This window comes from Sebastes fasciatus, chromosome 7, assembly GCF_043250625.1.
Source record: "Sebastes fasciatus isolate fSebFas1 chromosome 7, fSebFas1.pri, whole genome shotgun sequence".
In the NCBI taxonomy this organism is placed as follows: Eukaryota; Metazoa; Chordata; class Actinopteri; order Perciformes; family Sebastidae; genus Sebastes; species Sebastes fasciatus.
In genome coordinates this window covers 21,106,010-21,127,711 of record NC_133801.1, presented here as the reverse complement: position 1 = coordinate 21,127,711, position 21,702 = coordinate 21,106,010, and the positions used below count along the sequence as shown (strand labels likewise).

The 21,702-nt window shown below is 40.0% G+C and overlaps 1 protein-coding gene across 5 annotated transcripts in view; it reads right to left on the bottom strand.

Moving 5' to 3' along the window:
• Nucleotides 1–21,702, bottom strand: part of stx1a (syntaxin 1A (brain)) — a 73,959-nt gene that overhangs the window by 48,457 nt on the left and 3,800 nt on the right. For all 5 annotated transcript variants that reach the window (XM_074642174.1, XM_074642173.1, XM_074642175.1 and 2 more), the window contains exon 2: nucleotides 2,597–2,674. In XM_074642174.1, the coding sequence (XP_074498275.1) occupies nucleotides 2,597–2,674 (78 nt within the window). The remainder of the gene's footprint in view (nucleotides 1–2,596; nucleotides 2,675–21,702) is intronic.

The following is a 21,702-nucleotide window of genomic DNA, read 5'->3' as shown; positions in this document are numbered from 1 at the left end:
GCTTCTCTCTCCATAAATGATGGATTGCTTCACCCTTTAATGCATACCTCCGGTCTTTAGCAACCCGGGACTATATTACACCCTGTCTAATTCATTCAGTTAACATTGAACGGAGCCACTTCAGGTAGTTTGGGTACCTAGTAAGTGTGCTTTCTGGTCATCTCCCTTTGGAGGCTTTGGAGGCATGACCAACTGGGAGGTGACTCACAGGTAGATGAAGCACTCATTGGAGAGATTCAATTCTTTGGATAAGGACATTTGGGCTGCTCTGTTTGTCCTGCTTCCAACACAACTATGAGCAGGATAAGTAACTTGGGAATGGATAAGGCACCATTGAAAACGTTTCTATAAAAAGGTGGGTCATATTAGGATACTCATTCAAAGTGTTAACTATTTATTACAATAACGGAGCAGATTTTGGTTTAGCAGTATGTCCCGCTCCCGAGACGCTCCAAAATAAATCTGCACAAGTGTGACACAGACTTGCCTCTATAAACTCGCAAACACCAAGCAGAGTGTGAGATACACAGCAATGGAGAAATGTAAATGCTAATGCAGGAGGTGGGGGAGGAAGTTAAACTGCTGAGAAGCAGGCGGCTGTTATATCATTATATTATTTATTTATTTATTTTTTATTTAGAAGGGACCATGTACAGTTTAAAACATTAATGTCGCCATTTGATGCACCGTACCAGATTATAGCTTTAAGATGTAATTCACATCTGTAGTCCTTTTGAGAACACAATAACAAACAGTTCAGGGTAAAAACAATATACAAAGTTATACAAGAAAGAACACACAAGACACACAATTCAAAGCAGTGAGCACAGAGCTGAGCGGCTTTTAACAGACTTTTTAAGATGGGTTTGAATGTGCTGACGGAGCTGCAGCTCCTCATAACGTCAGACAGGGTATTCCACTGATTTGTGGCTTTTACAGAAAAAGGCAAAATGGTATTGTACAATATAGAGGATATTGTTGAGGATTTAATAGAATTTACTGAGCGAGTACACACAAAGTGATGTGGTGGAGGAGGGGCCAAACCATTTAAAATGTTATAAACCAGGCACCAATTTAGCCTATAGTGATGAAAATGCAATGGCTTTTTTCCGCTTTTTTGGTTTGTATAAGGACTCAAGAGGTCTTATGGGTGTTTCGCCAGCCTGCCCCCAACATGTAATGAAATAAGACATAAAAGATCATAGCATTCATTAATATCTTGGTTGTGTCCAGAGAAAGACAGTTTCTAATATGTCTAAAATTTGTTTAATGGTTTGAACCATTTTTATCATGTTTCTCAAAGTTCAAATTTTGGATCCAGTATCAGTGAAAGATATTTAAAGTCAATGCATAGAAGCAGTGTTGAGCAGAATGAACGAGCACAAAATCTATTTATGCGCTGGCCATTTGCTTGAAGTAGCGGTCGTGGTCATAGATGATTGAAGGTGTATGAAATGTTTAAAATAACAATCTATACATGCCTGAATTAGTACCATGTGGTTCCATTTAGCAGTTATTGTCCCCTATGTTATATATATACAGTATATGCATTGTGTCCATTGTATGCCTGGTAACACTATGTGATGGCTGCTTCTCGTTGTCGACGCCATTTGTCTGTATTTCCCACATGTTCTGTGACCGCTCTCCTTGAAATATTAAATATCTACACAGGGTTTCTGATTGATGCACCTGCAGCTCGTGATGCGTTTGTTGTCTCATGCTGCTTTGAAAACTCACATATCAAAGTGCTGATCCTCAGACCTCTTTTATAACTCACAAATGCTGCTAAATGGCATTCAACCTCACTCGACTCACCTTTGTAGCAGCATTTGCAATGGTGATTTAAATACTTCAAAGTTGAAGCCCTCGTGCACATAAACTGACAGACGCAGACGTTTTAAACACTAGAAGGACTGCCTCATAAAATATAAGGAATACAGCAGTGACGGAGGAAGAAAAACATGATAAATATGGATAATATAGAAGATGTAAAGCCTCCCTCAGTCAGCCCTTTCTTATATGAGCTGAATTATCCTGCTTTTCTAAACCACTCACTGTGGCAACTGCGCAGTATGTAACAGGCCCATTAAAAATGGAGCCCCCCCTCCGAGAGCCATGACGATGTTCAGTTTGTCCCCAGAACACGTGCACAGCGTGTACAGGGAAATGCACTCCCAAATGCATGCATATAGATGCAGGCTCGGTGCATACAGTATCTGTCATGCACAAGAGGAAATAAGTGAGATCACCATTGTTATTCGGAGCTGGACAAGAAGAGCATTGTTGTGTTGTTGAATCAATAAAAGGCCGTCTCAAATGAAATAATATACACGACGATCCATGCCACACCAGCAACAGCGTCAATAGCTATAAATCATATCAATGCTCCCCGGAGAAAAGATTGATTCCAGAGCTCTGAAAAACCAACACGATTGGATTCAATATCAGGAGACAAATGGTACCCAGGCAGATTGTAGTGTGGCTTGGACTTTAATTTAAGATGGCAAGTTATTAGCCTACTATCGACCCGTTAAATGTGTGAGGGAGGGAATAATACCCCGACTGACAGAGAGAGAGAGATGTGAGAGAGACCAACCTGTTCAAAGAATTCATCCATAAAGCCTTTGTCCATCCCCACAGCGACTTCATCCTCCTCCTCTGTCGTCTCCTTCCCCTGGAGAGACACACATATAATAGGATTTATTAAAAACAGCTGTAAGATAAAATAATGAACATGTTAACTGAAATAATAAAAGAAATACTTCAATGTAAAATAGAAAAAAATGCGTTTGAATATAGCAGCGGTCACGACTGGTCTGGTCTGGACCATGTAATGCATAATTCAAGGTTAAATAGAACAGTATTAACACTCTCCCCACCGCTCCATCCATCAGCTGATTAGAAACAAGGAGCACTTAATGACACTTGTAATCAGAACCGCAGGTCGAGTGATTAGCAAGTTATTATTGAATTAGGACCTACGGGCAGAGAAAACCTTGACTTTCACACACTCCAGCCTGCACACTCGTACACCAGCATGTACAGATACTATACAATCATTTGAGCTTCAAGGAATATTTTGGGAAATACTAGGGCTGGGCAATATATCAATGTCATATCAATCTCGTGATATAGAGAGACTAGATATCGTATTAGATTTTGGATATCATAATATCGCATAAGTGTTTTAATAGTAGTCTTTTCCTGGTTTCAAAGGCTGCATTACAGTAAAGTGATGCAATTGTATGACTGTTCTAGCTGTTTTAATAAATATATATGTTGTGAAAGCACCAATAGTCAACCCTACAATATTGTCGCAATATCGATATCAAGGTATTTGGTAAAAATATTGTGATATTTGATTTTCTCCATATTGCACAGCCCTAGGAAATACGCTCATTTGTGCGTTATATTCACATTAAATATGAAGCTACAGCTAAGAGATGGTTAGCTTATCCTAGCATAAAGACTGTAAATAGGGGGAAACAGCTAGCTTGGCTCTGTCTAAAGGTAGCTAATCCACCAACCAGCAACTCTAAAGCTAATTCGTAAATGTTATATCTCAATCGTGTATTCTGAACAAAAAAACTAAGTGTAAAAACAACATGTTGTGGTTTTACAGGAAGTTACAGTGACTCTCTGCAAGAAAGCCCAAATGTCCAATTATTAAATGTACAATATGAGAAGCAAATAAGCAAGAGGATATCTCATTATCAAAGAAGAAAACACAAGAGTGGAACCTGCTTTCACTATCAAAATAACCACAGGTCCTTGAATACAAAGAGTAATACTAGATGACAACAAAAAACAACAAAGCTTTGCATTGTTTTCTGCTGCTGCAAAATGGTACATTTACATCAACAAGGTCGGAAATTGTTCAGCAAATACGGCATTTATTGTTTTTTCTAAAAGACTGAAGACAAAAATAGGTAGCTTTCCATTTCTAACTGAAACTACAACAAAATTCAAAAGATTTATATCGACACAAACTGACTTATTAGGTCTTTAAAGCGCGTCTGTAGCCAAAAGAGAGTTTCTGACTCAGATTCTTAACCCAGGTTTACAGTTAAACTGTCATCTAAAAAAAAGTTACAATTTCTCAAACTTCCCCGTCTAGCCAATGATTCACTCTGAAATACGTGCTCATTTCTAATCACATATCAGCCATTACACTACATTAGCAGCCTAGAGATTTCATGTGGCGTCATCTCATTCATCTAGCCTCTGTCAAACTAATTCACTTCCCCATTAGCGGTCTATGAGATCCATTTGCTACGCTGTGGAGACAGAGTGTAGTTTTCATCTTCCCCTTCTGGCTGACATGGCTTCTTGTTCTCATCCCAAAACATTCCCAATGGAGAAAATGATCTGCAGATGATGAAAATACCCGTTGGCTAAAGAATGTAGACTAGCTACAGAATCTCAGAAATGCATATAACAGGCTTTCCTAGTTGTGTGTATCAATCATGAATAGGATTTTATTTATTTCTCCTTTTCAACAACAGGCAACCTCCAATCTCCAGCCAACCCCAACCCTCCAACGTCTAAATGTTCTTTCAAAAATTCCTCACTGATCCAAAAGCAAAAATCTCTCAAGCCTCTTAAAATGAAGGGATTTCCTTATAGTGCAGTGTAGTGTTGGGTTGTGATCATAGACGAGAAGTGGACGTAGTCACCATGGCATCACCCATTGGTTTGTGGATTGCCGTTTTGAAGCCTCGAATTCGTCATTTTGACCGTCGCCACCCTGGTTTTTGGCAACCAGAAGTGACACTAGAGGGTGGAGCTAAGTACAACCAAACGCAGAATAAGAGATTTTTAGGCGACCAAAATTTCATAAATTGAAAACACTCTGTGAAAGGGTTAAAATTGTAAGATGAAAACACGGACAACTAACAGAGCAGACAACGCCGTGGTAGCGACCTGTCAATCACAAGGTAGCCACGCCCTAAAGCATCCCCTGCTTTACGGTCTATTTGACTCTAAAGGGGATCATAATTTACTAAATGAACATCATGCTGTATTGAAGAAGACTTGAAACTAGTGATTGAGACCATAAACTCATGTTTACAATGTTTACTGAGGTAATAAATCAAGTGAGAAGTAGGCTCATTTTCTCATAGACTTCTATACAATCAGACTCCTTTTTGAAACCAGAGGAGTCGCCCCCTGCTGGCTATTAGAAAGAATGCGAGTTTAAGGCACTTCAGCATTGGCTTCACTTTTCAAACCACTGCCCACTGTGTAAAACTAAGAAAACAATCTTTAAACGATTAGGTCCCATTCATATTTAATAACCGCAAAGAGTTGTATCAAGATATTATTTCCTTGCTGTACTCGTGTGTGGGCAGTTGGCCAGATTCGTCCAGACAAAGTAAGACACTAATGTGCATGCATTAGTCCAGCAGTGCAGAGTGCAGGAGCCAGGAGAAACTGTTTTATGAATAGGAATGGGCTGCTTGAATACTCTTAACTGTTTAATAAATGCATGATGGCTATCTATACATCAGTGACATGCTTAATATTCATAGCTAATTGATATCTACGTCTGTGCTGGTAACAAGACTGTACGTTAACAGTCTGTGTGGTTCTGCTGAGACTCTGTGAGCGTTTGAGTATTGTAAAGTTTTGCCAAATGTTTTTTTTCAATTTATGCACCCATTTTTGGAAACAAGGTTGGCTGCTATTGTTTCTTTGAGAATTAAAGCTTTTAGTATGAGAGGGAAAGGATTTATTTTCTTTTGAACATCAGAAAATAACCAAGTCTCTGTGAGGAACTATAGTCTTCTATATAAATTGAAGCAGAGAAATAAAAAATATTAGAACAATTTGATCAAAAATATTTAACCAAAACTAATTGAACATGTGACAATCCCAAAATGAATGTAAAATAGTTCCTTCTTCAATTGGGCATGACATGTATCACAAAATTGAGACACTTAAAGATAAAGTTTGTGTAACATTACTTGAAACTGTATTTGCACATGTCTGGTGTTTACTCAGCAATTATAGATGGGTGCTTATGCACATTTTTTTTGTCATCTCAAACACAAATCCATTCTGTGGAGAGTCAACATGTGATGTGCTGCCATAGAGAGGACAGACTTCAGCGAGAGATAGCGAGGAAACTGGCGCAAAACTAAGTGAGAGGAATACAGAGCCACTGCGATCACGCTAATATTATCTAAACCCACTCAAAGTCTATTTAATCCAACAAAAACTGGATGGTTTGATGGTTTTATTCATCACAAATAAACATTTGGAAAAATGAGATTCAGTTCAAAACAATGAACTGCCTCAAGATTCCCAATCTGCGAGCATATCTTTAATGAGCTCAACTGCCATGACAACGGGCAATATGGTGGGTGTCATTTACTAGGTGTGGAGCAAAACTCCTCACATGCTATTAATAAATAAAAGTTTGGCGTTGGTATGGCAATGAGGTGCATTTGAGGACCTGCAGACTATTGGAAGCAGAGAGAAAAGAGGCGGCAGCAGCAGGAGGCAGAAGAGGAGGACGACAAGCAGGGAATCAGAATAAGCTCCGAGAGCACGAGTAACACGCTCCGCCTCCACAGAGAGATGCTGTATCTCCCGCAGAGAGAGGAGGACTTTGGTCTGGGTTTCTCTTTGAGTGGTCAGGAGGAGAGAGGACCGAACGGGTGCAACCCGAACCTCCACCTACACCTCCCACCCAGATCTGAAGCTCCCGCTGCGCCACATAGACGCCGGGGGAGGACTTCAGCGCCGCACTCTCGACTCAGCCTACAGACTTGGACTTGGCTGTGTCCACACACAGCAGATGCTCTGAGCCAGACTTGCAAACTTACATGCACACAACATCTGACACGCTGATAATATACGGCACAACAGACGGTTAACACACAGAGAGATCAAGGCCTATACAAGCCGGTCCCCATTAGGCCATAACCCGTCAATTCACTCTCTTCACTCTGGGGCTCACACTCGGGTAAAAACACCCCGGCAGGAGCAGTGGCCTGATTATGCTGTTTATTAGATTAGAGAGTTGTTCTAGGCGCTGAGCCAGCAGGGAGTCGCTCCATAAAGACAAAAGGCAGTGCCTGCACATCCAGTGTAAATAGGGGGAGCAGGAAATATAGTCCACGAGTGTGGGAGTGAGAGATAAAACAGACTTCTAGTGAGCAGGCTACAAAATCACAGCTGTCAGCCCAGGAAAAAAAGAGGAGGAGGAACAGGGTAACAATTATTGAACGCTGTGAAGGTGTAATTGTATGTGCACGAAGAGGACCCAGAGTGTGTGTGTGTGTGTTGATGTGTAAGCGCTCAGGTTAAATGGAGAAGGACGGAATATAGTGATCGTGCAAGTGCATTCAGACCCTTTTCACGGTTTTATCTGAGAGTAAGAGAGAGAAGAGCAGCGAGAGACAGTTCAAGTAGAGATGGAAAACCCATGTGGGTCGTACTTTATTGTCCTTTTGTGTTTCCATATTAAAGCAGGCCGGTTTCCTGCATCTTTGTACTACAGCCAATTCAAGCAGCTTCCTGCGGTCCCATTAGAAATGACTCATAAAAATCTGTGTCAGCTGCACAGAGGACTACTGAGAGCATAACCAGATTTATTATCATTATACAGCTAGGTAACATTCATTATGGATATGTGTGCACTCATACACACACACACACATATTTGAACATTTGATTATTTATTCATGTTTCCTACAGTAGGCAAATACAAAGATATGAACAATGAAAACTGAATCGTAGACTTTTTTTTGTGCTCCGATTGCAAAGCCTTGCTGCTCACACAATGTAAATCTGCTGCAGGGCCGAGTGATGTTTCAAGCTCAGGTTACACACACACACACACACCCACACACTGTATAGAAGAATTAATGTGTTGTGTTCTTGTTTCTCGTGATTACCAGTTTCCGAATTGTAAATAGTGCTCGAGGCAATATCAAAGTCAGAAATGCGACTCAGAAAATCAGATTTTCCTGAAAGCTCTGATCTATCCAACTTAATAATATGAAAGTGCCTGAAGAGCCAAACAAATAAATCAAATTTAATTGATACAGAGCTAAATTTTTAATGCACGCTATCTTCATACAACTGGAGTTTTCAGATGATGTGAATGCTCTCAAGTCAAGGGAACCTTCCCATCTCTACTATCCATCCAATATAACATCCCTTATTCGAACCTTAAAAGGACAGTTCATCAAAATGATTAGCAGTATCTATGCAGGTAACTTTGGTTTCATTTGAACATAACCTGTTTCTGAGATTTCTGTTGCCATCCTCCGATGAAGGAGAATGTGATTTAATTTGTGATGCTCAGAATTGAAACATAAGATTCAGAGAATTAAACAATAAAAAATTTTTTTGGGGGGGGGGTACTCTGGATCATCTATAGACCTCGCAGTGAACAGTTTTCATAGACAGCAAGGTGAATTATCCAGACAGAGTAACAGACACTTTACTGTTGAATGTTTTCAAATGTAATTATTCTATGCTTTACCAGTACTTTACTCTACTGGTGTGGTGACAGAACTCCCGATATCACACAAAAATGGGCAAATTAGACCAAAGCTAGAGGTATGGCAGAAAATGTTTTTGTAATTTGGGTGGTCAATCCTTTAAGGTTAGAATCGGGTTAGCGTCAGCAGCTAGAGGATGCATTATGTCAGTTAGAGTCCTCCTAAGGTTAGAGGTCAGATATCTCATACCACTAAAAGCCACTAGAAGTAAGGGAAAAAATATACTTATTTATAATTTGGGTAAAAGTGTCCCTTTACTCTAAAACCAAGTCTTAATCTTAAACAGCTTTTTGAAATAAAGACTGGCCAGTGTCCTCGCTTAAAAATGTCCATATTCACAATCATCATCCTCACAAAAATAGACTTTCAACAGCACATGGACTTCAGGACATTCACCACCTATAGGCTGAGAGATCAAAGGTCTATAGTTCAGATTGTATAGACTCTATACAGTATGAATGCAGGACCAGCTGGCAGTAACATCATACAGGAGAATTTAGAGAAAAACGTGTTCATTAAAAAATCTAAATAAAAGCAAATTATGGGATTCAGTTTATCAAAATCAAAAGGAGCATTGGTGGCACAGAGCTGATGCTGACGCAGCAAAACAAACAAGTCAACATAGCGGTCTATACTGAAACTGACTGATTGCCCGGCTGGTCAGCTGACTGAGCGACTGTCAGAGTAAATGAGCGGCTGATGGAAGAGGAGGACACAGTGTAGGGCTATCGAGACAGGATAATTACACGAGCAGGGAGCAGCGTGGGTGACGAGAGGACACAGGAAGTGATAGATTGAGCCGGCCAAATGTAAAACTCAGTCAGCTCCTTTCACATTACTGTGCTGTCTCCTCGCTGATAACAACACTGGGAGCAATCTTTGAAGAAAATCAACAAGTCTCCATCTTTGTTTCAGGGCATACACTGAAACTAGCTAGTGTGAAAACAAATACACATATCACTATAGCTGATCAATGCATTCATGTGGATAACAGGATAAATACAAATACAGATCAATACTTTGTTGTTTTAATCAATGACACATATGTATGTGCTGCAGTAATTTCCAAACGAGCTCCATTGTTGTTTGTACACATTTATGCCCCCGGAGTACAGATATCAATTTCAGCCTGCCTTAATTGATTTTTGGGTGAATTTTCCAGCACTTCAAATAAATCTGGTGTCGTGCTCATTGACAGCTATTTGCCAATTAGAAAAAAAGATCACGCCAATTGGATCTTTGTGGGTGGCAATTAAGGAACAGTGTGTAACAATTAGGGGGGTGTATTGGCAAAAATGGAATATAATATTAATAGGTATGTTTTCTTTAGTGTATAATCACCTGAAAATAAGAATCGTTGTGTTTTTGTTACCTTAGAATGAGCCCTTCATATATATATATAATATATTTGCACATCTATGGTGCTTATAGAGAATGATAACACCTATTTAATGGCCTGATAACAGTCGAATTGGATGATGAGATGAAGGAAGCCGTATGGGTTGTTGTAAGTCAACTTTAACAAATAACTTCTCTTAAATTGGCATATTTCCTCAATCAATATAATAAATGTTAAGTTAACTGCGCCAAGTCATTTTCTATCGCAGCTCCCATGACAAATTCAAATGACATCAGGGCGGCTACGTCACTCACTGCTGATTGGTTAGGGCTAAAAAACAAAAAACAAAACATAGCCCTAAACAGAAAACGGATAACATTACCACAGTGTCAGACTGCAAAGTAAAGTAAGACAAAATGGCAATTTAATCTGATTATCAGGCTAAAGGTCTTTTCAGACCAAACACGATTAATTTGTGTGAATAAATAACACATCAATTTAAAAATTCTAACCCATCGATCTCTATGAGCCTATCCACACCGAATCCAAAACTTTTGTATTTCGCAAAGCAGTGGTTTGTTTTTTTCGCAACTCGATTTTTACGACTTTCTGATGGCGATAAAAACAAACCAACCACTTAACTAATCACTTTTGATCACAGGATCAATACATTTTCTCGGACGTTAATGTCATAATTATGTATATGGATGGAGCTGATTGCTGCTAGACCGCCCAGTCACAAGTGGGCGTCAGCCGGCAAGTCACTCTGTGAGTGTGAGGGAGAGAGACGGTGGACTATTTCACACAATGTTTCTGTATATTAGTAATAATAATTACAATGTCAGCCTTATGAATGAAGTTTTGATGCTTCAAACTATACGGTACAGCCCTTATTATTATTATTAGCCTATCATTGTTATTGCCAGCAATGGAAGCATATGAACTCACTGTCTTTCCTTGAGAAATCCCCGGAGCCCTGGAGGTAAGCTGACCATTATAAACTGACCTTTAAGCCTTATTAAAGGCCATGTATCACATATAATAAACACACAGGCTACATATGATCCAGTCCAGTCATGAATGATGAAAACCAGTGCAAAAAGCTCAGCATTTACACTCGTTACAATAACGTGCTTCATAGGAAATGCGACCACATTGTAACTTTTCTACACAGACCTGCACACTTGGAATAATAACGAGCCCGTCTCCAGTGTGTAGAGTTGAGTGTGGGTTTGTTATAGTAAAAAAAAAAAAAAAAACATATGCATCGATGATTGTGTGACGGTGCGAAACTTTAATTTTGGTGAAATGCAAAAATTAATATTCCGCTTTTTATTTTTGTTTTCTGTTTTCATCCCTGGTGTGAAAAGGCCTTAGGAGTTTCTCAGATAGATCCTAGAGTCTGGAATTGAATCCCTCAATCTTTGTAAACTTTTCCCAAAGAAATTTCTTGCTAACTGCAAGTGAATCTCCATTAATAACGGTTACAGAGATTCAATGGTCACTCTTTAAGGGGCCACATGACAGGCCGCTTGGCTGTTTTGGCTCTGCCAAATGTTCCTGTGACTTTTTAATATGGGATTTTCTTTTGGATTTTTGTTCAAATAAACATACGTCTAGTTTCTGCTTTGCATTCCAGTGAAAAACAGATTCGACCGAGGTTAACAGGGTGCAGCGAGCGGGGTTCAGCCGCTACACGAAGAAGAACAATGTGGGTGGGAGACGAGATAAAGCGCTTCCATCACAGCAGCACCGAGTCAAAGTGTGTGCATGTGCAACAATTTCCTTTTTCCTAACAATCCTCCTCAATGTCCTCCCCCTTTAATCAGCTTTCTCATTCTCCCTGTCCGTCATTCTCTCGCCTCCTCCTCTCTCGCTCTCCTCCTTCCTCCAGACTTCAGCATTATTACAGCAGCTGGCCCACACATCACAACATGGACTCAGTAACCTTAGCCTCGCTCTCCCTCCTCACGCCTTCACTTTGTCTCACTTCGTCTTTTCTTCTTTAACATCTCCTTATCTGTCCTCCAGACCACGTCAACATTCATTCGGCCAACTGAATTTACACTTCAGATATTTTTGCCTGTCTTATTGCCTGGTTCTGAGGGAAACATCTGATTCTGCTGTGTAATTTTTATGCGGATATGGTTGGAATCATAGACTGTATATAAAGATGGTTGACAGATCGTCACTTCCTCCCACTGCACAGAAATGAAGCCAAAATATCCCGGATACGGGAGCTGCTATCTTGAGATTTTGATGTCATTTGGAGCCAGACTCTGCGCAGAAGTGATGGGTGTGGTCCCACGGTATCGAGGTCATCCGCTCGAACCAATTGCAAACCGAGCACGGCTGCAGCTTGCCAGCGAGAGAGACTCAGTGCTGTCAATCATGACGTCTCACCCCATTTTTATAGCACCAAATAACTAATTAGAACCAAACTTATCAGAAAATTTAACACTTGAACATACATCAGTGTGAAAGAACTACCTAAAATGACAGAAACCCTATCTGGGAAAAATTTGACGTGGACTTAGACTTTTTATTTGGCCCACGTCCTATCTGCTAACATGGAGGAGGCGGGCTTTATGGCCTATACTGCAGCCAGCCACCAGGGGGCGATCGGGATGTTTTGGCTTCACTTTTGGGAAGCTGTCATGTCGTCCATTTTTATATACTGTCTATGGTTGGAATGACAAATAAACTTGATCTTCCTCATGCAATCTCTTCCTCTTCAGTTCATCTTATTCCACATGTTATCCCTCTTTTGCTCTTCCTCCCCTTTTGCCCCCTCTGTCTTTCATCCCTCTCCGCCCTCACATCTTTCTGACCTTTAACAGTGTAATCATCAAAGCGATGCCATTTAAACACGTCTAAATACAAATTGACAAACTGCCATACTAAGGTTGAAATAATGATTTATAACACGATAATAGTGCGTCTTTCCACAAATCAATGAGAATCAATTTCAGGCCAGAATTCAAATGTCTGCAGCTGTCAGTTCTCACAGAGATAACTCTTTCTGCTGCAGATGAGATGACTGACCTTTTAGACTAAATAGTGGATGCTTACTTCCATTTTGGCTTGTTAGCACATAAAAGGCCAATGGGTATGTATATTATTACATAAATTAAAGGCTGTTGAGGATGTTCATACACAAACTATCCTGCCCCGGGCATGTGTGTAGGCGCTGCAGGTGGTCGGTCAGTGTTCAGCTTTGCAGGAGTGGGTGAGAAAATGTCATAAAGCTTCAGTTTAAGTTTAATGACAGATCACAGGCAGTGAAAAGAGATGTGCTGTCACCACTTATGCCATGGCTTTCCATACCCCAGTCCCTTCTCCTTATTCCCCTGTGGAGTATTTTCAGAGTGCCTCGCTGACCATGAAGGATTATGACAGCACCAGCGCGGCACTAACACAATTATATTGTAGATATGGGGGGGAAATGTAACAGAGAGTGAGAGGGATGTCAAGGAATGGCGGGATGTGTCGAGAAAGCATCATGGCAGCAAGAAGGAGAGATGAAAGAGCTGTAGCTCAAGAAGTGCAGAGAAAAGACAAGAAAATATCAGAGGTGGAAAGAGGCAAAGAGATACATAATTTAAAAAAAATAAAGATTATTTTCATTATTGAGTAATTTTCTTGATTAATTGAACAATATTTTGTCTTTAAAATGTCAGAAAATAGCAATAAATGCACATCAGAACTTCCTGACGCCCAAGGTGATGTCTTCAAAAAAAAATTGTGTCTGACAAACAGTCCAAAACTCAACGATATTCAGTTTTCTATAACATAAGAAAAAGAAAATCCTTGCATTTCATAAGGTGGAACTGGTAAATGTTTTTGCTTTAAAAATTCCTTATTTGCCTAATTAATCAATTATCAAAGTCGATGCTTGTTAATAGTCTGTCAATTAAATTTGGTCTTGGTAGTAATTTTGTGAAATGGGTTGAAATCATTTATAACTATCCTCAAGCTGCGGTTATGACTAACGGACTTAGATCAGAGTATTTTAATACACATAGAGGAACTAGACAGGGCTGCCCTCTATCGCCTCTCCTGTTTGCATTGGCCATTGAGCCACTGGCTGAGGCCATTAGAAGAGAGCCCTCTATATGTGGTCTGCAGGTCGGAGAGATATGCCATAAGATAACATTGTATGCTGACGACGTCCTAGTTTTTCTAACTGACCCAGAGACATCTGTTTCAGCCCTCATTAAGGTGATTAACATGTTTAGCAAATTCTCTGGGTATAAGATTAATTTAAACAAATCAGAAGCTATGCCCCTGGGTACTCTAACTACTATACCTAATACGGTCCCATCCTTCCCTTTCAAATGGTCCCCTGCAGGTTTAGTCTATTTAGGTATTTTTATTACCCCATCATTTAATCAGTTGTATAAAGCCAACTTTATCCCTTTATTTGGTAAAATAAGGCAAGATTTAGAGCATTGGAACTCACTTCCTGTTTCTTGGTTAGGACGTATAGCCCTGATAAAGATGAATGTGTTACCTAGGCTACTTTATCCCATTCAAATGATTCCCATATTGTTTTCAAATAGGGTTCTTAAAGATTTGAATAGCTGGCTCAGCACTTTCATATGGAGCAAACGTAGACCTAGACTCAAAATGTCAGTTCTACAATTGCCAGGTTCAATGGGTGGTTTAGACCTGCCAAATATCAAAGTATACCAGCTGTGTGCTCACTTGAGATTTATATCTGAATGGGTGAAAGATGAGGCATCTTCTGCTTGGCTGAACATTGAAGCATCATTGTCCCAGCGTAGACTACAGGATTTATTATTTTTTAAGAATTTTAAGGACATAAGAAATAATTGTATAAATCCAATAACAATCAATGCTTTAAAGGCATGGCGATCAGTCCGTCGTCTGGAGGGGAGGTCCAAATTAACTTCCACATTTACCCCAATAATAAACCACCCTGAATTTTTGCCAGGGATATTGGATTCTGGTTTCCGACAATGGAACAATACAAAATATTACAAAATTGGGAGACTTACTTTCAGATAATAGTCTCATGTCATTTGAACAATTGATAAAGGAATACCAACTCCCAAAACAAGACTTCTTTCGGTTTTTACAAATAAGGCACTATATCACTAAGAGTACAACCATTATAGATCATCCTGAGGTGTCTGCTGTTGAGAAAATGTTGTTTCAACGACCAACGAAGGTGTCTCTGAGTTTGCTATATTATGTAATGAATGGCAAGTATACTACAAATACACAGAGGATTAGGAGTGTATGGGAGAAGGAACTGTCAGTAACTATTAATGATGAGACATGGGACGATATTTGGAGACATGCCAAAAAGATATCTATCTGTACCCGGATGAAAGCAATCCAATTTAAAATTATACATAGAATACATATATCCCCTAATCGTAGGCATTTCTTCGACTCCTCACTTTCTCCTCTGTGTCTCAAATGTAAAACAGAAATAGGTACCTTAACCCATTGCCTTTGGTCGTGTCATAAATTACAGAAGTACTGGTCTGAAATATTATGTCAAATGGAAAAGATATTTGATACAGATTTAGAAATGAATCCAATGTCTTTGATTTTAGGAATCCCAAGTACAAATATAATTACTGCAGCCAACAAAAGGTTATATAACATTCTTACATTTGCTGCTAGAAAAAATATACTACTACAGTGGATCAGTGATAAGAAACCCTCTGTACAAGGCTGGCGAAAAGTGATATTTGAGATGGTCCCTTTGGAATATCTGACAAATATTATACATACCAAAGTAGATCAGTTCCATAATATCTGGCAACCCTATCTGAATTATATTGGACCCGAACTCTCTTCCATTATCTTACAAGGAGTCTCTTGAACATTAACTCATATATCCTGTGACTTCCCTGCACTATGGACTATTTCCTATGACCTCCTATATAAATTTTTTTTTTTTTTTTCTCCTCTTTTTCCTTTATCCTTAGTGTGGTTGTGAAAATAAGAAAACCCAATGAACATATTAGTGGAAAGGAACAAGGAAAAAACAGTTGTGGAGTGGTATAAACTGATATTTGAGCTAATATCAATGGAATATCTAACATACAGATTTATATGTAAAATGGGTGATTTCTTTAAGACTTGGACATCCTTTTTTAAATATGTTGGTGAAAAAAAAACTTGAACTAAAGGGTCTTATAGATTGCAATATTGAAAATTCGTCAAAGGGCCATTTTCGGGCCGTAGGGCGAGATATTTATTTGTTGACTTATTTATTTTGTTTTGTTTTCTTATTTTTCTTAAAATGTTTTGTTGCATCAGTGTCGACTGCGATAAATTGTAACGGACTGAGCGCCTCCTTATCCCTATTTATATACATACATAGATGCTTTGATTTTTCAAATACATATGTGATTGTGTACAATCATCTCTTTGATTATATTAGGTGCTATGTATACTGTGTGTTAGGGTTCTAAATCTAGTGCTTAGTTTTTGTGACCAATGTGTGCTGATTTATTGTTGGTGTTTGTGTTTAAAAGCAAAATAAAAATATTGTGGGAAAAAAAAAAAAATATTCTGTCAATTGACTAATCGATAACGATAACCGACCAATTGTGTTAGCTCTAGAATATTTGAGTTCGAGAAGGGAACGGTCCAACCAAGAAAAATAACAACATGAGTCGTTTCAGCAAATTGATGCAGGATTTATGATTCTTGTGCATCAGCAGGTGAGGAGGAAACAGTGTGACTATTTGTTGGCCACAAAGAAAGCAGAGGAAGAACGTTGGGGTGTATTGATGGGTCAACAGAATGATGAACTGCAGTCAAAGTTTACTTCTTTAAACCACGTTTTCAGCCTCAACAGGCAGATGTTTTCAATGGAAAAGCTCTAAAAGGCCACTGTACACTACTTGCTCAGCACCAAACAGCAGACAGACCAGTGGGCTGCCTCCAGTTCTGAAAAGTGAAGCCAGTGCGGAAGTGTCTTAAACTTGCATTCTTTCTAATAGCCAGTAGGGGGCGACTCCTCTGGTTGCAAAAATATGTCTGATTGTATAGAAATCTATGAGAAAATGACCTTACTTCTGTCTTGATTTATAACCTCAGTAAACATTGTAAACATGAGTTTATGGTCTCAATCGCTAGTGTCAAGTCTTCTTCAATACAGCATGATGTTCATTTAGTAAATTATGGTCCCATTTAGAGTAAAATTAAGTAGGGTGTGATGATGGCAACAACCAAACATCAAGATGGCGACGGCCAAAATGCCAAACTTGGTCTATGAGACAGACACAGTTAGTGAGCTGGTGAACATAGTGGAGCATTTAGCAGCTAAAGAGCCAGATATTTCCCACAGGAATTAGGAGTGACCAAAAACAGAGCTAAAAGAGACTGAATATTTCCCCTTCATACTGTACCTGGTGGCAAGAAACACAACTCCAAGTATATAGTAAGATTGCTCCGTATCTCCTGGATGTGTAAATGATAAACAAGTTTGCCATATAAACTTAAAATGTGATAATATGTCAGTATGGTGTTAACGGCTTCTGCTGCCCCTGAGAGGCAAAAATGTTATTGCAAGTAGTTATTCTAACCCAAACCATTATCTTTCCCTCACAAAGTTATGTTAGTGGTTTGGTAACAATGGTTGGTAACAGTTTTGGTGGGAACTGACCAATTACGTTGTCCAACCGATCGTGTCATCAGATCTGAAAACACTCATATGTCATTCTGGGGAGACAACTGATGGCAAATAATGTATTTTGTTGTTTACTTTGGAGGAAATGTTACTTAAAAGTGTTTGTCAGCCTCACGTTGGCAAGATTAAGCACATTATTATTATGAAAGAATATCACCCAACAAAGACAGACAAAGAGGGCCTGATGAGGTCAGTAACAGTTCATATAGCCTTAATCTCCAACAAATATCTGTGATAAAAGGCGTTATCTGCATGGCTAAAGAACCATTCTGCTGCCATCAATTACAAGGACGATGTGAACGGGGAGGTCTGCACATTACAAATTCAATTTTAGCAGCGGTAACAAAGATGACCCGAAGCTAATTCTCCCACAGCAGATGGGGAAGGTTTGATTACAGAATCGTCTTTATTTATCATCAGGATATCCATTAGCTGATGCTGCCTCAGGAGCTGCTACTCTTTATGAGAAGCACAAGAACAAGCAACAAGACAAAACCCATTTCAAGGAAATCTCACATGCAGAAGACAGCTTAAGAAAATACGAGCCCTTATTTCATGCTTTACTGGACAAGGATAGCGTGCACGGCGATCCATTCACACATTTCAAAAATAACTATTAGCAGCCGACAGATATCGGATATCATTGCAATTGTCACCTCATTTGCAAAGACAGACAAGTCCCTGGTGAAATGCCAGATCGGTCACACTCATTTCACGGCTCATTAATGCAATTATGCAGCCTCTATGTGCTGATGAATAATGTGCGTATGCCTGCGCTTTTATCACAGTTCATAGCGACAATATAGGATGATGACAGCGCATTTTGATTGTGTTTCATTCTACCCACCTCTGATCTAAAGGACAAAGGCTCATCTGTGGAGCACAACCAGAAAGCTGCTGGCTTCAGAGCCATTTGCAGAGGCTTGAAGCTTTGAACGAGGACAAACAAAACCTCTGACCCTCCAGGATCAGTGTGTGATTCAACAGCAACCAACATGGCTTTTTTTTTCTCCACACTGTTGTTTGTGTCCCTGACAAAGTGTCAACAGCCAAGATCAGGTCAAAGACAGAAGAAAGAAGAGGCGAGGACATGGAATAAAGTGGGATAAAGGGGTGATGGATGTGAGCAGAGAAAAGAGAGAAAGGATAATGAAAAGACACGAGAGTCAAAGACACACAGAGCGTTTGAGTCGGCGCTCCACATCCATCCTATTAGTTAATGTGTCACTCCAATGCCAAACAGGCAGTGACGGTGAGTACCTCCGCCACACACACACACACACACACACACACACACACACAAAGAGCCGCCTGAACCAATACTAACACTGACTAACAAGGCTGCACTGAGGGGAGAAAGGAAAGTAAAGGGGAGGACAGGAAGCCATCTGATAAATCACTGATAGGAAAAGAGCAAAGAGCAATAACGGAGGAACTCGCCATTACTGAGAGGATGGAAGGGTTATTATTAAAAAGAGATGGGAGATGGGGAAAGAGGCAGATATGGTCAATCAAACGACAAGGAAGAAAAAAATAGACAGAGCTGATAAAACGTCAGGAAAAAAATGAGGAGATGAACAATCCCATTTGATTGATAACAGCTCCCGTGTGTGTAAAACCTGTAATAACCTCCCCATTATGTTTCTCCCCTAGGTTTCAGAGCTCGAAGACGGCTGACAAACGCATCATATCTGCGCCATCTGTCACCAAATCACTGCTTGGCCAACTGGGAGTTATGGGACATGGTGAGGGGAGGCTGTATGACCGTTTTAGTTAGTTACAGACTATTGAGACTGACCGTTTTTAGGCAGCGAGCTAATAAACTCCTGGAAGAGCAGACTCGTAGGCAGGTGCTGAGCTCATAAAGTAGCTTTATGTGCATATGGGCAATGTTGAAGCACAACCTGCACCCTCACACAAATATGAGCAATACTCAATTTCCTGCCAAAATGACACATAAGCACATGGGTGAGTAAACTAGCAGAGTGTGACTCCACAAAAACACATAAAGACACAGAAGCAACGAAATCTGTAAAGCTCCTTTCTCTGGGTTGTATGTGAACGTATGTGATATCTTTGTAATATGTTGATTGAAGGGATATTATTTCACCCATTTAAGCAACTGGCAAAACGTAGCACAAAACAAATATTTTCACACTAGAGGACAAACAACATTTATCTGAGAGAACATTAAAGGGAACCTATTATGCTTTTTCTCTTTCCTTTAGTGTGTTATATAGTTTTTGTGCATGTAAAAGGTCTGCAAAGTTACAAAGCCCAAAGTCCACGCCAAAGGGAGTTACTCTCCCCCACAGAAACACTACTCCTGAACTGACTGAAATGCCTTGTCTAAAGTCCCGCCTTTTCCTCCGTAACGTGGTGATGTCACCAAGTAACACATTTGCATAACACCTGCCTAGCAGGTAGTTTGGCAAGCCCTCAAACAAAGCCAGTTAGAGCGGAGATGGAGCGGAGTCCGAAGAGTTTGGTTCGGTTGACCAATCACAACAGAAGGCGAGCTGACCAATCAGAGCAGACCGGGCTTTTCGGGAGGGGGGCGGAGCTCAAACAGAGCGTTTCAGACAGAGGGTGAAAAGAGGTGCTGCAGCACAGCCGGTATGAGAAAAATAAAGCGTTCTTTGAACATTAAAGGTCACATATTATGCTCATTTCCAGGTTCATAGATGTATTTTAATGTTGCACTAGAACATGTTTACATGCTGCAATGTTCAAAAAACCCTTTATTCTTCTCATACTGCAGCCTGAGTCTGCCTGCCTCAGAGCCTAATTCAGCCTCTGTCTGAAAACCACTGATTCACAGCCTGTCTCCTCCCACTCTGCTCTGATTGGTCAGCGTTTTCTGTCAATCAAACTTCCTCAACAACAACAGCGTCACCCTCCCCCTCCCTCCCGGAGCAGCACTCTAGAAAGAGACCAGTGGAGAGAGAGGAGTGGAGGGAGAGGAGTGGAGGGAGAGGCAGCTAGAATAGAGCTTATAAACCACTTTAAAGTTTATAAACCAGAAACTTCACCCAGCGCACGTTACCGGAGGAATCTGATCAGAAATCGGCGACACATGATGAACATCTGCGGTCCAGATTCCAGGTTTTCCTGACGGTTTCTCTCAGGTAAATAATACTATTTATATCTCTGTTAGTTAACTCAGTGTTTACCTCATGCATCAACTCTGTAAACCGTAAACATACACTCTGTTTTACGTCTGTCTTTACAGATCCATCTGTGAGAAATGACCGACAGAATCATCCCAGAGGAGAGCAGACAGCTGAGAGCAGATGGGAGATACAGAGCTAACCCGTTAGCATGTAGCTACATGCTAACGGGTTAGCTACATGCTACCGCTATGACACGGTGTGTAAACACAGCGACCATCAGGGTGGAAAATAGAAGATGTGAAACAGTAGTCAGTTCATTATTTCTGCTAAAAGATAAATGTATGGAAGATCAGAGTAATGGTATATTATTTACAATAGTAGCTGTCTCTGTGTTACCATGACTACAGACCACCGGAGCTTAGCTTACCATAGTTTACCAGAGCTGAAGACTTTCTCCTGTACCATGTTAACATAACTAACTAACAGGTGAGATGATTACAAATGCTGTGAATAATTAATATTGTCATCTGTCAACTCAAATAAAGTTTGACTGTGAAACAGAAATGTGTTGTGTTGCTTACAAGTCACTATTTACTACCTGTACTCTGCTACATGCATGACATCAAATATATATAATATATAAATATCATCTGTTTAAACAGTGTAATTACATAAAGCCTTTGTGAAAGAACATGTTATATTTAGATGATGGGAGTACATGAAGCCTGTTCTGCTGGTTCTTGCAGACTTTGCTCAAGTTAGGTTGAGGAGGAGAGACAGTGACGCGCTGTGGGGCGGGGTCAGCTACTGAAGGTTCTCTCTGGTTCGACCAGGAAACCCTTACATGGCTTGCATTTCTCTAATGACGTCAGAAGAGAAGGAAAAAAAGCGATTTTTTTTTCTGCACCCATTTCCGGACAAACGGAGGAGGAGAAAAAGAGAGAGGATGGTCTTTTATGATACTATGGTGGCCTGTAGACACACTGGGGACAGATATTGATGTTTAAAAGACATGGAAAAGTGCATTTTGCATAATAGGTGACCTTTAAAGCATGT